General features: G+C 34.6%; 2 protein-coding genes and 5 non-coding genes across 7 annotated transcripts; 1 reads left to right on the forward strand and 6 right to left on the reverse strand.

Moving 5' to 3' along the window:
* Positions 1–317: 317 nt before the first annotated feature.
* LOC104909107 (F-box/LRR-repeat protein At3g26922) lies at positions 318–6,778 on the reverse strand. Its single transcript, XM_010698306.4, has 4 exons — positions 6,613–6,778; positions 1,318–4,580; positions 1,083–1,232; positions 318–955 (listed from the first exon to the last, which is right to left on the reverse strand). The coding sequence occupies exons 2-4, from the start codon at positions 2,224–2,226 to the stop codon at positions 539–541; spliced, it is 1,476 nt and encodes a 491-aa protein (XP_010696608.1). The 5' UTR covers positions 2,227–4,580; positions 6,613–6,778; the 3' UTR covers positions 318–538.
* Positions 3,864–3,935, reverse strand: TRNAD-GUC (transfer RNA aspartic acid (anticodon GUC)). Its single transcript has one exon. It is a non-coding gene; the product is annotated as a tRNA-Asp (tRNA).
* Positions 4,647–4,718, reverse strand: TRNAD-GUC (transfer RNA aspartic acid (anticodon GUC)). Its single transcript has one exon. It is a non-coding gene; the product is annotated as a tRNA-Asp (tRNA).
* On the reverse strand, positions 5,019–5,090 carry TRNAD-GUC (transfer RNA aspartic acid (anticodon GUC)). Its single transcript has one exon. It is a non-coding gene; the product is annotated as a tRNA-Asp (tRNA).
* TRNAD-GUC (transfer RNA aspartic acid (anticodon GUC)) lies at positions 5,427–5,498 on the reverse strand. Its single transcript has one exon. It is a non-coding gene; the product is annotated as a tRNA-Asp (tRNA).
* TRNAD-GUC (transfer RNA aspartic acid (anticodon GUC)) lies at positions 6,760–6,831 on the reverse strand. Its single transcript has one exon. It is a non-coding gene; the product is annotated as a tRNA-Asp (tRNA).
* Positions 6,832–8,481: 1,650 nt separating this feature from the next.
* On the forward strand, positions 8,482–16,334 carry LOC104909109 (hypothetical protein). The gene is made up of 8 exons (XM_010698307.4): positions 8,482–8,954; positions 9,150–9,304; positions 11,456–11,724; positions 12,786–12,867; positions 13,146–13,574; positions 14,134–14,841; positions 14,989–15,096; positions 15,551–16,334. Exons 2-8 carry the CDS (start codon positions 9,152–9,154, stop codon positions 15,866–15,868), a joined length of 2,067 nt encoding a protein of 688 aa, XP_010696609.1. The 5' UTR covers positions 8,482–8,954; positions 9,150–9,151; the 3' UTR covers positions 15,869–16,334.
* Positions 16,335–17,817: the final 1,483 nt, after the last annotated feature.

Below are 17,817 nucleotides of genomic sequence, written 5' to 3' on the forward strand. Positions count from 1 at the left end.
GGTTCTTAAATAAATCAAACATAAAATGCACGTATTTGACCAATTATGATCAAGTATCTTGGTCACCGGCCAATATTGCTATTCTATTCTAGCAACTTGTGAGCATTAGGTTCCAACTTGGCTTACTTCTAAATCTAATCATATGCATATCTAGTTTTTAGGTTTGGAATTGTACACTAGTTTGTCAAGGAATATTATATCTATATGCACGGGAAAAAGAAAAAAAAGTATGGCTACGGATTTAAGCACCAAACAGAAAAAACTGCATATACCTTCCAGCATTTTTTAAAGCTACATTAACAGATTGCACGGATGAGTAAAAATCTGGCCAAATGCTAAAACGAAAATTGAATATATAGTTATATACAAACTAAACTATGCACACAATTATACAGATATATATTATTTGCATTCCCTCAAAAAACAGTATACCTATTGAAATCCTCATTCTGGTCAGAAACTTACAAAATCAAAATTGTACAAATATATATAGCCAAAGAAGGCTGAGCCAGCTTTGTTCTTCTTTAATTTATCAAAATTATTTGTGGTATACATCAAAAACATGATGCCATTTAAACAAAGATAACAAACTATCGCGTTCATCAATTTCGCAAACTCTTATCTCAGCAATAGTTGATGCCTTTAGATGATAATGAAGCGTCTCAAATATAGCCTTTTGCATCCCCTTAGCCTTATTTACCTTTGATGTTGAACATGAAACTTCACCCTTTACTATCGATTTTCTGGCATTCGAACTTTGGGGAGCAATAAGGATCATTGATTCCAAACTTGGTGCTCTTTGTAAGAAATATGCTGCGAGTTCGATATCTGAACTAGTCCCTCTGAAATTCCGCAGTGTGACAGTCCTCAGATTGATAAAAACACATTCGACAGGCATGACATTAGGCTTTCGGTATTCCCAGATGAAGTTGTCCTCCTCTGACACTGTTGAAAGCTACAAAATTGGATGAGATGAGTAACACACAAATGGAGGAAGACAATTATAATAATTTGAGAAGATGGAGGAAGTTTTGAGATGATTCATGTCAATTTCTCCTCAAAACAATATAATAACGCCATACTTCTATGGAGATCTTCTGTAAAGAAGGGCAGTTGAAGTGCCTGAAAAAGCAGTAGACATCGGTGTTGAATAGTCCAAATAGTGGGCTGTTAACAAGCTGTAATTCCTCCAAATTTCTGAATTTCACCTGGAAGTCTTTGATTAAACTCGGCTGCAAATTAATGAACAATTTATTAAAATATTGTATAAATAAACAAATGAATATATTATCAAAACATGTTTAAACAGTAGATTACCACAAGGTGTCCAAGGTACAAGGTAAGAGCTCTGACATGTGAAAGGTCTGACAAAACCTCCATAAAAATATACAAAACTCCACCAAACTCATCGCCTCGAGTCCCAATAAATACTTCCTCCAACCTCACCATATCTTCCACTTTACAAGCATCCAAGTGACCTGCACTAATCAGCAAGGACCGAATGTTGGCACCAGATATCTCAAGAATCGAGGCATTGTAACACTCGTAAACTGTCAGTTTCTTAAGACGCGTAGGAGACAGAATCCTGATCGAACTCAGCGATCCACACTCCTTCAGAACCAGATTTTCAAGCAATGTGCAGTTGCACAGCAGACTTTGAAGCATACTGTCAGTTAGATGAACTTCTTTAAGGCAGAGTGTCTGAAGTCCACCAAAACCAGCATATTCTTCTGGAAGAGCTAAAATACAACGACTCAGCTTCATGATTCTCAGTGTTACGCAATCGAAAAGAAAATCTGGCAACTCAAAGGCATCTTTTTTACCAACAATGTGGGCTCGAGATAAAAAGTGAATGTGGATATGTCTGCAGAAATCCAAGTCAATCTCTTTAATACCTCTTGAAGTAGCAAACTTAATCCAACTTATAGCGTTAAACTTGTGCTCTTCATTTCTCGGGCTGAATAAAAGCTTGAACTTGTCGAGTTTCTCAGACTTGTTGATTCTGAGGATTTTGTTAAGGTTGTCTGCAAATTGATTTGGTTTCTGCTGCTTGGCAAACTCTTCTCCAAAATCTAAAGAGCTGGCATATGTGAGGTGCTCCATGGAAATCTCTCTCCATCTTTTAGAAATAGAAGATGCTCTGATTACGGATTTGGTTGGGATTAGAGAGAGAATCAGATGGAGGATAGCATCTGGTAAATCACTGATTAAATCCTCTTCTTCCATAATTTTTGTGTTTGACTTTTGAGAGGCAGTACTAATTATAGTATGAGTAATACTATGTGCTTGAGGTTTAATTTTTAAAGCACGTTGGATTGCATGTTGTTTTCCAGGAATCTTACAAGCTTGAGTGATTGTCCATGAAACTCCGATTTCATTAGTTGATGTATAATATAGAATTTTTGCCAGGAAACGGTCATAGATGATAAATTAGGTGTGAATAATCAGGCCAAAAGTTGATTTATTAAAGACAAGGACAATTCTTTTAAATAAACAAGTTTTAATGTCAACCAGGCCGGGAAGCTGAGCTACCTCAATAAACTAGCAATATTGTGTCCTATCAGCCAACCCTTGAGAAATAGATAGAATACAATGTCTATTCTGGGACCTAGCTCGTGGGGATGATCAAGGATAGGAACAAATAATTCATTTGCTTTAACCTTTAAAACTTGAGCTTTAAAGCTTTATATAGTTTAACAAATGCTCGGCATGGCACGAGGCACGTGCCATACCAAGCTGGACCCGCATGGTCATGTCATGATAGCTCATCTTTGTAAGCATTTCTCAATATCTTATCGATAGTTTGGTTGTGTTGGCCTATAGGACTATCATCATGAAGAGCCGGTCTTTGCAAAGTGCGGCTCAAGAACGGCCCATGGGGGAAGCCTAAACGCCATCCCCATGTCAACCTAGGCACCAAACTGCCTGATGGCATCTTCAATTTTACTAGTAATTAAATTTCTAATAAATGTAGAACAGCAAAATATAGAAGCATTCTGACCTACTACTCCCAAACGACAACAATAATTATCCCGCAAAATCTTGGTTAAACTGTATCATATGTAAAGTGTATAAATTGCATGAGCCTTATCTAATCAATCAAAATTTGTAAGAGATTATATTTTAATAAGATTGATTGATATACATTCATTCTTACACAAGTAACAGGTTTGAGACAAAACCAAGAATATACATATGAAAATCAGTTTTGAAACTGGTTTCTTGAATTTATTACATACTTCAATGTCTCCTACATAATTATTCATTTCAACAGAATATGTATTAGAACTTAGAAGTGGGTCTCACGGTAATGATTTAATGATAGATATTTACACAAGAACTAAGAAGATAAATTCTCTATAAATTTCAGTGATCTTACCCATGTTGTTCTTCAATATCTTGACTTTCGTACTAAAACAGCATATACAAGTACAGAAGACCAGTCCTCGTGATGATTCATCAGACAAATGCTAAACAATTCACAGACCATAATAATAGTCCACCAAATCCTAATAAATAACGGAAGGTTAACACCTCATGAAGAATATATTATGAGTTATGACCTTGTCCAGAAATATCGTTGCATAAGTAGAAATTCAGCAAGCCTATATATTGCAAATTCGAAAGTCAATATAGCTATTACCATGCTATAAATTTTAAATTTAAGGGCCAAATTTCCAATTACATCCATTCATCCAATGGTCTCTTATAAAGCACCAATAGTCACCTCATTTCTATTGATAGACTTCCCTCCTTTAAACTGGTAAATTAATAAAGTGCATTAAAGAAACTTCCAAATATAAACAAAACATAGAGCTGAGGGCTCGCAAACAAAACCATTTATAGAAGGCTAAAAACATTTTCGCCGTTGCCGGGGATCGAACCCGGGTCACCCGCGTGACAGGCGGGAATACTTACCACTATACTACAACGACTTGGATGTTCATGTAAATCAATAGTTCTCAACAAAATCTGTTTTTCATCGAACAAAGAAATATCTTTAGATCATGAATTATCAAGCAAGGCAACAAGACGAGTTCTCAAGGAAGAATTCTCAGATAGTTATGTTTTCCCCCAATGTACACTGATAGTTTTCTTGCCAAAAGATGGGTATATTTTGCCACAAGATAGATATTGTAAAAAGTTGGTATCTTTAACTTAATTGTGCAGACTCTAGAGTCCAGACATACAGTTGCAAACTGACATTATAGCAGGGTTGTCAAATTCATGAATATCCAGCTATCCAAGTCAGTTCTACTCCTAATATTATGCATTTCTAACTACGTTATTCACACTCTTCATTTTGCATGAAGTAACCATGTGGCATCCTTGACACAACAAAATAGGCATAGATAAATTGACACTTCATTTTACACATATAGTATAACTTCAAATGAATTAGCCTAGCAGAATTATAAAGCACGTACCTGTGTCCAGAATAAGTACCTGAGTTGGAGTAACATAGCATCTTAGGCAATTTCAAAGGAATACACTACCAATCAACAAAGCTTATCAGCAGTTTTGGCCTGCCCACCTTTTCCGAGGTTGCTTCCAGTTTTCTCAAATAAATAAATAGATTTCTGAAGTGCAGGAGAAAAAAAAAAAACAGAAGTCAAAGAATGGGAATTGAAGGTGGCTTTAAAAAACGCCGTTGCCGGGGATCGAACCCGGGTCACCCGCGTGACAGGCGGGAATACTTACCACTATACTACAACGACTTGGTTGTCCCTAAATGCCAACAGTTCTAAGACTTCTAAGAGTTAGCTAATTTAAAGATCATATCAAGCAACTGAAAATGTAATCTAAGATAGCATCTGAAAAAGTAATCTAAGATCATGTCAGTCAAGACAAAAAGATCAGCTATCAAGGGAGATTTCTCAAATAACTAATTGCACCCCTATATCTACACTATAATATATACCTTTCTGCCAAAAGAAATTGCAAAATTCAGGATTACACCATGCGAGGGACATAGAACAGGATAAAGCAATGGAAACCTGATAGTACTAAAAAACTTACGCCGTTGCCGGGGATCGAACCCGGGTCACCCGCGTGACAGGCGGGAATACTTACCACTATACTACAACGACTTGCTTATTTGAACATGTCAATAGTTGGCAGTTGCCCCTCATCAAATAACAGAAGTAACTACAAGTCTACAAATCTGAATGCTATGCAACAAAGAAAATTCTGAAAAGACATTCTGAAAAGAGAGTCCATGATATAATAGCTACTAATCATTCCCCCACCCCCAAAGTCAATCACTGTACAATCTAAGGTATTTTCCAGATAAAAGTGATTCCAGAAATACAAAAATGGGACAGGGACAAAAGGATAAAAAATATAAAGTGACATAGAACTGATTAAAGCAATATAAAATACTTCATCGTTTCTTTTTAAACGGAGGAAGTAGTATTTAAAAATTACGCCGTTGCCGGGGATCGAACCCGGGTCACCCGCGTGACAGGCGGGAATACTTACCACTATACTACAACGACCTTGATGAAGATTCTCAATATACTACAAACATTCATTCACATCAGGCTCACTGGTAGGGTTGGGAAAAGAAATCTCCAGTTCTATTAAAAAAACTCATATCCCAAATCCCAATAGTTTTCTGTTTACTTGGGGATTTCAATTTCTTCCACTCAATGGTGGAGTATCTCATACCAAACCACTCACAAGACAAATTAATGCAACCAAGAAGCATAAAATTGGGAATATGGTAATGTTGATTGTGTTTGGTTAGAGGAAACTATCTATAAATTGAATGTATTTTTTTCAGGCATTTCAATAGAAATCAACATTCAACTACAAGAGGGGAAAGGGAGGGACAAGGGAGGAAAGAAATTAGAAGGTAAAGGTTACATCAATCAAATTCTCGTGTCAGATCCTCAACTTCGAAACTGATAGGGACACAAACATGGAGATTTTCATAAAATAGCAAGTCGGACACTTGAACAAGTACCTATGAGCTATGTTGAACAAGATTACCTTTTTCCAATTAGTGCTACAGCTCAATATATGAGCCTCAAATAAGGTGAAATGACTTTCTAGTTTCTACCCTTAGAAAACTAACTTCAACTAGATCCCCTCAAAAAAAAAAAAAAAAAAAAAAAACTAATAGATCAATGAAAATTTCCTTCTGTAAATACAACATCTTCACTCCCTCCAATTCAGAAACAACATGTTATCCATCTGGAAATTGGCCTTATGCACAGAAATATTTGTTTAAAAAAATAAATTAAAAGCCTTTCAAAATCTTGATCAAAATTTTCTGATTCTAATGATGTTCTTATTGTTACTTTTTCAAACAAAATCACATAATAGTATTTTAATGCACATCATTAATTGATATATCGTCTTACCAAATAAAAAAAAAAAAGTAAGTATCATTGGATAATCACAAAAATGGCGCAATCGGAAAATAAAAAACTGAACTCCATCACATTAAATCCATCATATTCAAACAATTATCATATAATCAACCATTAAATCTCTAATCATAGCTAAATTTACATCATAATAGTGTCGAAATTACATAGAAAGAAAGATAAAACAACGTAATTACCTAAATCAAATTCTGAAGATAGTTAGGGTTACAGATTTTACCTGGTAATTTGACTTAATGTTTGCCATTATTCCCAGAATTTGCGTGATTTTCCAGCATCAATATGATCGTCAAAGGAGCAGTTTATAACACTTTCCAAAAGGAAACTATGAAAGAGAAGGGATATTGGGTAAAAAAAAATGAAAAAACGCCGTTGCCGGGGATCGAACCCGGGTCACCCGCGTGACAGGCGGGAATACTTACCACTATACTACAACGACTTGATTAATGATCTAATTCATCTGGCCCTAGCTCTACAACTTTTAAAATTGAATCTACTATTTCAAGTTAGAGGATGTGGACATCGAATTCTTCTCAAGATTTGGCAATAGTTTACCACATGGATTGACTCTTTCTCTCTTTGTATAAATGTATGCAATAGGCCAATAATGCTTATACTTTGTTTTTTTGGACATAGTTTTAGTTTAGTTCATTTGAGTTAACTTACTTCAATTCGATTCGATTTAATTCAGCTAGTTTTCGCTCATAGTTTTAGTTTAATTTTGCTCAGTTCATCTCTTTTCAATTCAGCCAAAAAAACTGCACCTTACTCTGAAATTGACGAAACTGTTTGTATTGTAAAGGTTTCTTTGTATTGGAGCTTGGAGGAGACTCTTTTCAATGTCTTTGTAGAATATAATATGTAACAGACCTCATAAAGTTTGACCAGGAAAAAGTGGATTTTAAACACTACATGCTAGAAGTATTATTGAAAACCATTAACAATAAAAGTTATCTTCAACACTCCTACACATGGTATTCTTTGTCTTTTCGTTATAGATAATCTTGAAATTGCCACCCAATGTATAGAAGAAACTTGAAAGAGACTTATCACTAAGCAGCTACGTTCTCGCAAAACAAATATGATATTTATTGGTATAGTATACACTAATTTAATGACATTGTTAATAAATTATTCACTCCTTACATAATATTATGCCGTTTCAAGAATCTTTCAATTTCTTGCAACTTGCACAATAAATAAAAGGTAGATCATGTTTTGAATTTCACCAACAAAACTATATCTATTCAATTAGATTTTTCAAGCTATTCTCTTAAATTTTTTAAGCAAGTGAACCATCTGTAAACCTCAAATTTTGCAGCTTGATTTATAAACTACGTATGTTTTTTCTATATTCATGATCCATATTTGTGAACCTTATATTCATGCCTGACCGCCAAGGTATTCTCACTCAATATATCCTTCCATGCAATGCATATTTACATCCTTCAAACTTGCGCATCGGGTATACTTGGATCAACCCCCAAGAAAAGCTTATAACTGTTTGTTACAATTATGTACTCTTCAAAGTACAAATTAAAGTACAAAGAAGGGGATGGGGGTTTCAAACTTGTGACTTATCGTTCACAGCACCTCAATCTTAACCATTAGGCCAAGACATACTTGGTCGTACTTCAAGGTATATGGTATATCTTACGCTCCAAACTATGCTAGAACTTATCATTCTTATGGATTGTTTAGTTTGATGGAAAAGTTTTCTATGGAAAATGGCTTTTCATTGAGAATATTTTGCGCAGAGAACGCAAATGAATATTAGTTTTTCTCAGTTTGGTTTGACGAAAAACTACTAATCTAAGAAGATGAAAATGGAGATGTTGAGAATGAAAGAATGAAGAAAAATGAATTTCTTTCACATGTTGGAGGAAAATCATTACAGTTTAATTTCCTTTTAAATCCCTTATCCAGTCAAATATAAAAAAGGCAAATCGTTTTCTTGAAAAATGTTTTACTTGAAAAAAAACGGACCTTTTCCTCCACACCCGATGACTCGAAACACTTAATATTCGAGGGATGGTGGTAGACCCTATTTTAATTACTTAAAACTAGGGTGGACCATGGAGAGGAGGAAAAAAAAAGGCGGGTCGAGAAGAACACAAAATTGAAGTATTGGGAAATGTATCATCAAATCATCATAGGATTATAAGATTGGCCGTCACGTCTTAACTCGCCTATAAAAATAAAATCAATACACGGTCACTCTCATTCATGATTCAACGACTCGTAAATCTTAAGGAGAGGACAATTTCGTCTTCACACAATACAAAACACAAACAAACATAAATTCAACAAAGAAAAAGGGAAGAATTCTAAATTGCTAAAGAACCTACAAATGGCAAAAAGAAAAAAACTTCCCAATTCTCTGATTTCAATACATCAAGATAAATGGGCGACAATCACTATAAAAATCATAGAGAAATACCCAATTGAATTTTGATCAAAACCCAGAAAAAAAGTGATGATTTTTTACGACATTGATTCTTTCTCAATCTTCTCTCTCCTCATTTTCTTGGTGTCTCTGCTACAACCTCAATACTCTTAAAGGTACCAAATTCTTGTTATTTAATCTATATATCTATGTTCTACTTCTATGAAAATTCAATTTCTTTTTGTTTTGGTAAATTTTATGTAGTACATTATTATATGTATTCTGTAGATTGCATGTAACCTTTAATCCCCTGTTTTTATGTTGAATTTTGGTTGAAAATTTTCCTACATTAATTTTGTAATCTTTGGTAGAAATGGAGGAAGTAAATAAAATTCTGTACATAGTAGTGGTTGATGATGAAGAAAATAAAAAGAAATATGTTGGGAAGGAGTCATTCCGTTATACCAGTTCACTTCTTCAGAGCACGCTGCAACTCATGGGATGTAAACCTCGTTATGCTAAGAAGGTAAAGCTCTATTTTTTTTAAATATTTAGCAAAAAAATGCTGTATTTTTTTGATGTTAGAGGTAATCACATTGATTTGCATGTTACTCATGAAGTGAATACTAGAGATATAATCTTTGTGAATCAGTTACAATGTTAATTGTTACATAGTTACACATGGGTTTTTGGTCATTTTCTATTAGCTGTATGTTTGGCTTGAAATTAAAACTAGTGATTTTTTTGGAAATATTTTGTTTCAGGGTTTTGCTTTTGTTTTGGCAGTAATTTTGTAGGAGGATATAATTTGGATTGATGATTTTTAGTACTAAAGTTGTTGAATTTTGATGTTTTGTATTGATTTTATGAGAATTATGGACAATAGATTATTAGCATTTACTCAATATATGCATGCATGACAGCATGAGGATTTGATGAACTAGAGGAATATATTTGTTGTCATTAAATCGAAATTTGGGCGAATATGAACTGTATTAAGGCATTGCATAAGAATAGAACTTCACAATAACAGGAAAAGCAACAATATAGTTTTGGTGAATATAGTTTTGATCCATGTTATAAAAAGAGAGAATAGATAGTGTTTGAAGAAAGACTTGTAAATCTTGGGATTGAGAAGGTTGCATGTGGAAGTACCTTCCCCCTGTTAGTAGGCAAAGGGATAGATAAAGCCTAAAGGAGTACAATCCCCTTGTATACGTTTTTAGCCTTTTAAAATATTCATGTCAAAGTTAAAATTTTGTGACCATGTTTAGTGATTTACTATACAAGAAAAGACATAGTCACGTGGGATTTTTGTTGGATTCGCTTCAATTTGTAATCTTATAATAATAGTCCCTCACAAATTTTATTATCATGTGTACTTAAGGATATTAATGGTCAAATATGTGCATTAATGACTTGCTAAAGGAATTAGGTAAGATAGGATACAATATAGAGGGAGTACTATATTCTCTTAGTTACTTTCTTTTTGGCGCTTTGCAACTGTGTGTAATAATGTCAATGATTGGCAGCGCACTGGATTCTTTTATGTTTGTGAATACTTAAATTTGCTTAACTGCAAAGTTCAAAAGCCAAAATTCTTGGCTATTATATGACACAATTGTAAATCTAGTTGCTCTAGATAGAAAGATTCAATTTTGTTTTTCTAAAGTCTATGTGCAATGTCTTGGTTATTGCACATCCACTGTACTTTGCACTATCAAGCTATCCTTACCATAATCTAGTGTACTGGTTTCGGAATAGTAGTACTCTTAAATTTTAAGCTATCCGGCCTCTGGTTTGTTGCTAAGATAAAATTTTCATTTGAATACTTCACTTATTACTTCACTCACATTCTTTTTAGGACTGTTTTAAATACTTTATTTGTTTTCTCATATGGGTTGAATTTACCTATTAATAAAATGTAGAGTTTACATCAATTCTTTACATTTATCTCACTACCTAATAGATGGCCTACACAATACTCCATCTTTATATTTGTTCCAAACCAAATGGTAAAGTATTGGGAGGCAAAATGAGTAGGAATCCCCTTACATTATGTAAGGCAAGCAAATAAAGAGTAGTAATAGTATAATATACTTCTATATAGAATGGAAAAGGCAAGATATTAATTTTTCCTGTGATAATGAAGCTTGTTAATATTATTTTTCGATAGGTCAATTTGTAGAGAATTTGTACAATCTTAGAGGCCAGGGATAAATCAGATTTATAATCAGTACAGTATGGTTCTGATTATACTGTCTAATGATATATACTCCTATATGAGATCTGTAACATACTTTGTTTCCGATTGTTTTACATAGTTTAAGCCTTAAGGTGATAACATTAAATTGAATATAACAAATGCTGTACACTTGTGGAACCTAATATGCTGAAAAGATAGATCTCTACATAGATCTTCGATTTTGATTTTATCTAGTATTCACGGTGTTCCAATTTGTGTCAACTGTACCTTCGCATAAATTAAGTGTACTAATTTTTGTAAGGTAACTTGATAGTTAGTTACCCTAAAGTTTAACTCATAACACTTAATTACCACTTAACCAGTTCACGCTTAATCTGGTCTAAAGTTGGTTTTGCTTTGATTACCTGACTGCTTTATTCCCATAAAGGTTTGTTTCTAGAACTAAGTTGTCCTTCCCTCTTTTTTATTTAGATTAGTAAGAGGGTATTTGGAAGTATGCAAAGTCAAAGCTCTGAGGACGGCAAGGACAGTTTAGGAAGATTAACGGCCAATGCTCCAGGTAGATGCCTAGTTAAATCTGGAGAGAAAAAAGGAAGTAAGAATATGTCTTCTGAATCGTACAAAAGGCGGACGACTGTGTCCATCAGCAGGGAAAAGTTCTTAGGCCTTGTATGTGATGCTCTTACCGAATATAAATACATAGGTCCTAACCAGAGGGAAGATTTGATTTTGGCTTGCAGGTAAATTCATGCCTTTTCTTCCTTATGCTAGCTCTTAACATGCTAGTTAAAGATTTATGTAATTTTCTTCTTGTTCGCAATTATATGATGTATTAAAGTTATGAATCTTGGCATCTTTGATCCTTTTACATACTCCACAAGTAACATCTCACTAGTGGCATTATATTTCCGAGAAATCAGTTTCCTTGTAAGGTGTAAAAATATAGTAACAAATATGTACGCCATCTTCTGCTAAATGTTTACTTCTTTTTTTGGTGAAAAGAGAACTAGAATTAAAATATTAAGGCTAGTTACAAGCCGCAACATAATATTTAGTTCATAAAATAACAAGGGGTGGGGGTGTGAGAAAAAGCATAGCTACACTGCATTCTATATCCAACATCCTACATGCCCTTGCCATCGCTTCCGCAATCCGGTTTCCTTCTCGCCAGGCAGTACTTGATCTTCGCCCTTGGGTGTCGAAGTCGCTGCTGATTGCACATATGAATCAGGTTAGAGTACCTATCCGACTTCTCCTCATGGAGAATGAGCTCAACTGCAACCCTGCAATCTGAGTATATTATGATTTCTTCGAAATTATGGTGGGCTAAAGCATACAGGGCCTCATGAATGCCCAACATTTCTGCAGCAAGGGGGTCAGTGGCATAACATCGCCTTTGAAAACCGAATCACCAGGACCCCATACGGCCATACTTAACATTACTAGAAAAAATTATGATTTTATTTTTATTGTGATTGTCAACAAATCGTGCTTTCTTAAATTTAATGCAAAGACAATAAAAAGTTACCAGGTTTTAGAATAGTGGACAAATTTTTTGTGTATCTTTCTTTATTTTTGATGTTCTTTATGTATTTTACTTCTGATGCTGTAGTGTGACCCATTTTTTTTGTCAGACGGTCTCACAGGAGACCAGCCTTTTATCGGTTGCTATCAAAGGATACTTGATATAGTTTGTAGGAAAGCTTTTCCTTGCTATATGAGTATATGTTATAGTTCGAGTCTTTTTACATATTTTTGTTGAATCGTTTGACAATGCTCAATAATTTCCTTATGATTTCAGGATTCGTGAAAGGAAGGAATCTCTAACTGTCCTGTTGTGTGGTACTAGTGGCTGCGGAAAGTCAACACTGTCTTCAATACTGGTAATTTTTTCGTGTCAGTGTTAACTGTCAGAATTAGCTAGCATTTTTATATTCCTATCCTGGTGAATTTATATGGACAATGGTTCTCTGTCAGTGTGAACTGTGAAGTGAACTGTGAAGTCTCTGTTTCTTAGAAGACTTGAAAGAGTTTCTAAATATCATAAAGAGCATAAGTTAGTTTCTTATTGTTAAATGGGTGTTCTTTATGCATTTTTTGATGTATCTGTTCCTGAATTACAAGAAATAGTCATGTCCAATGTTTGTTATTTGTTTTCCAGGCTAGCAGATTGGGTATCACAACTGTCATATCCACGGATTCTATCCGGCACATGATGAGGAGCTTCGTGGATGAGAAAAAGAACCCATTGTTGTGGGCTTCAACCTATCATGCAGGAGAGTGTTTAGATCCTGTTGCTGTTGCAGAAGCAAAAGCGAGAAGGAAGGCTCGAAAAATGGCTGGACTGCCGTATGCGATTTCTAAAGATGGAATGAGTGATTGCATTCAAACCCAGAAATTTGATAGACTGCAGCCTGAGGCCGTTGCAAACAGTACTGAACATAACATAAGTCCAAAACAAATGGCTATTGAAGGATTTAAAGCCCAAAGTGAAATGGTGATTGAGAGTCTCGAACGTCTTATTACCTCATGGGAAGAGAGGAAAGAATCAGTTATTATCGAAGGGGTACATTTAAGTTTAAATTTTGTGGTGAGTAAAAAGATGCTTAATTTCCCGGCTTATAAGTTTTTCACGCTATTTCCATATGTGTCTTTTAGGGCTTTTTGGCAGCCAGTAATGAATAGTGGTGATGGTAATGATTCTCTGGGTTAATTTGTGAAGATAGTTTCATTTCGATTTTCGTGGTAATGGTTATCTAACTTAGATACCTTTGTTCTTCGTCATTTTTCATTACCACTTTAGAGGTGGAATTGTGCAGTAATGAAAATTTCCGAAGAAATACACATGTTTCGAGATGAAGTTTCATTATTAGGGGCATAGGTATGAGACTTTTTGTACAAAATTACACACAAATTCATTACTATTACCCTCCCATTTCCATGTATTGCCAGCTACCATATTGGTCGGTAAGGCTAAGCACACATTTAAGGATTTTTTAGTTACTGTATTGGTATTTAAACTTGATGAATACTGTCGCATTCGTATCCAACAATCAATAGTGCTTTAATCTTTAGTAAAAGCACTTAATTTAGTTGTCTCATGATATGGATACATTTTATGTAGTAAACTTTCTTTTGTATGTATGCAGATGAGGCTTATGAAGAAACATCCTTCTATAGTGCCTTTTATGATATACATATCAAATGAAGATAAACATTTGGAAAGGTTTGCTGTTCGTGCAAAGTACATGACCTTGGACCCTTCGAAAAATAAGTATGTAAAATATATCCGGAACATTCGGAGTATACAAGAATATCTATGCAACCGAGCCGACAAGCATCTTGTGCCAAAAATCAACAACACGAACGTAGATAAAAGTGTGGCAGCGATCCATGCAACGCTGTTCAGCTGCTTAAGGAGGCGTGAAGCTGGGGAGCCACTTTATGATTCTGGTACCAACACTGTGAGTATCCTTTATGAGGAATACAGGAACCAGTGTGCAGCACATTCTTGGAGCTCAAAAGGGATATTTCAGTTGATTCAAAGGAAGGGATCTTCAAGGCATCTGATGGCCTTTGTCAACGATGATGGCTCTATTGCTAAAACTTGGCCAGTTGATTCTAGTGATGGCTGTGGAACACCAATGTGTAGATCTTTGCAAATTGGGAAGGCAGAGCCTGTGAACATTCAGTTTGGTCATTTTGGTATAAGTGCTTGGCCAAGTAATACTGGGGGAACCAGTCATGCAAGTAGTTTTGATGATTCTAAGACTGATTGGACTTTTACTGAGACTAGTAGTAGATGTTACTCTTCTTGCTGCAGCTCTCCTCGGATGCTTGATGGACCAGCTAAGTGGGTAATTACTTGTATCCATTTGAATTTTAATCAAATTAATCTCATTCTGTCAAGAAAATTATTTTTTCCATGGTAAAAATATAGAGAACATTAATTCTGAAGAAGAAATCATATTTTCAGATGTAAGAAGTGCTAATTTTATATTCAGGTGAAGGAGGAATTATCAGTTTCTGGCAGTGATGAAGAGGTTGATGATCACCCCGAGGTAGACAGTGATGATGATCTTAGTGACGGGGACAAACATACTCATGAAGAGGTAATCATCTCTAGATCTAAATTTTTCACCAAGTCAGATGAAGTGTCTGCAAGACTTAAAAAAACGCGACCTCATCTATAGCAGTACTATTTATAGTGGTAACCATTCGACAGCTCTCCGTAGATCAATCTCTAGGTTTAATTGGCTAGGTTTTGACTCATATAAGAGTAAAACTGTAAAATCATGACCAAAGATCACTGTTTCACATCAAATTATGACCTCAATTATATTGGACCATGGTCTTTTACAACAATAGCACTGTTCTTACTTGTATACATATTCTATAATTTTATGATTTCCTACTTTAGAACTAAAGGTGGTGTTTTAACATCTCTAAACTATTATACTAGTTCAAACACAACTCCTGCATCAGGAGACTTATTGTTTGTAATCTGTTTGATCTTATTCTTACAATCATGTGACTGCCAAATTGTAATATTTTCATTTTAAGCAGATTGAAGGATCCGTTGCTGAGGAATCAGCAAAGTCAGATGAGGAGTATGATGACCAAGAGAACGTTTACAACGACGAGGAGTACAAAGATAACTTATCAAAATTTTTGTATAATAACAACAAAGGCGACAAAATTTCTCCCACACTCGACATGTTTTTGAGATCTCAGAGCGAGCCTTTATCTGAGCAGAATGGCTCAAGCTCTTCTTTGCTTCAGGAGAGAGGCGAGGTGATAATGATGTCGCATCTAAGCCACATTAGAACGAAGAAACACTCTTTCAGTAAGCGTAGTAGTACTGCAGCTGATACTCTAATGTGACTTGTTTCTGGAGCCTCTTAAAGGGTAGAAGACCAGCTTTGTTAATATATTCAGTTGTTGGGATCATATGTTTCAATTTGTGTTCCATCTTATGTTTCACATTCCCTTAATATTGATAGATGAGCATTCTAAAGTTAAATACAATCATAGGTGAGACTCGACGGAGAAATTTAATTGATGAACATGTGAAAAGGGGGGCAATACGATAAACATGTGGGTCCCACACAATTTTCCCCCCTTGTTGACGGATGAACAAAAACGGGGTGTCGCGTCGTGTCCGATACGACACTTTATTTGGATACTTCATTTTAAACTAAAACTGCAAAATAGCCGAGTCGGATACTTGGACACTCGTATCCGAATAGACACTCAATTCGTGTCTGAGTAACATAGCTTTTTATTCTTTATTTGTTTTGGCTAGTAAGAATTGATGACAAAATTATGTAATGGAAGTTGATTTGCAATTGATTTTGTATCTTGTTAGTTGTGTGACCTAACAAAACAGCTAATAAGATGAGAGTATCACCCTAACAAAGTGCCAAAATGGGTCCATTTCCAGGTGTGATAGATGATGGCTAGTTGCATCTAGTGGATATGAATAATACTTGTGAATTTATGATCATATGAGTGGAGGAGGCTGCCAACTCTTCTATAGGGTGTACAACTTATAAAGCTCTCACCAAAGCACCATATCATAGCAAAATAACGCTCCATTTCAACACCCCCCAACTCTTCTATAGGTTGATATTTTGAAAGCACAAAGAAAGTGTGTAAATAGAATAAAGTACAACTGATTCAATTGGAAAAAAAGAAGTCTGTCTGAAAAGAATTATGATACATCTGACTCCATTTTGATATTTTTAAATAAAATGATTAGGTCATAGAACGAGCATATGGACCAAAAATATTTGAAATATCAATTTTACATAATTTGATGCGTAAATTAAAATACAATGGTCAAATAGGTACATTAATAATTGTGAAAAATACAAATGGGAACACTAAAATTAAAGGACATCTTTGATGATAGCAACCACAATGTATTCCTTTAATATTGAAGTTTGGAGGATTCCCTTCTTTGAATATGAAAAAGAACAAATTAATTCTATGGTGCATGAAATGTAAAAGCAAGTAAAGTCCATTCAATTTCAGCACGTCACTCTTCCACTTATATGTTACTTAGGATTTATGAAGCTATAAATTGATTAGTGGACAAAGTAGAAATGTAGAATCTAACTCACTTAAACCACTTATAGAGATTTAATGGTGGAGTAGAGATAATGGCAATTAATGATGAACTTATGCAAGTGTTTCCAAGTAATGAAATTATCTAGAATTTGAGACTTCTCGATTATGAGAGTTGTTGGATCCAAAATCTTATAATTAATTAATGAATTGATTCAAAATTTAATATACAACCAACTCAATTCAATAAGTAGTTGATATTTAAATAATGTTCCATTGTAATGCATCTAACAAGATTTTCATGGATTTATTTTCTCTTATACTACCTCCAACCCCCTTTTAATTTATATGCTTTTATTTTCGATCTTAATTTTATAAATCTACACGATGTTGCTTTTTTTATTTGTGGTAACATGTTTTATCTACATTCTTCTTGTTTTCACTCATATGTTCCACTTTATGAATTAATAGCCCAATTTGACAATTCTGTCTCCACCTCTCTTGTTTCTCTCGCCACCTTTTCATTTAATCTCTCAGTTTTGTAGTCAGTCCTTAGTTTTTCCAGAATGAAATGAATAATATAAAAGGGGTCGAAGGGGGTATATTAGTAAGAATTGTGAATAAAGTTTATTCTATATTTGTGACATTCCACACAAGAGAACAAACGGAAACATGACAATATGGCATACTCTCTATCCAATTGCATTTCATGATAAAAAGAGACTATCTATCATGTTTATAAAACCTTGAAAAAACAACAATAT

Source organism: Beta vulgaris, chromosome 8, assembly GCF_026745355.1.
Source record: "Beta vulgaris subsp. vulgaris cultivar EL10 chromosome 8, EL10.2, whole genome shotgun sequence".
Classification (NCBI taxonomy): domain Eukaryota; kingdom Viridiplantae; phylum Streptophyta; class Magnoliopsida; order Caryophyllales; family Amaranthaceae; genus Beta; species Beta vulgaris.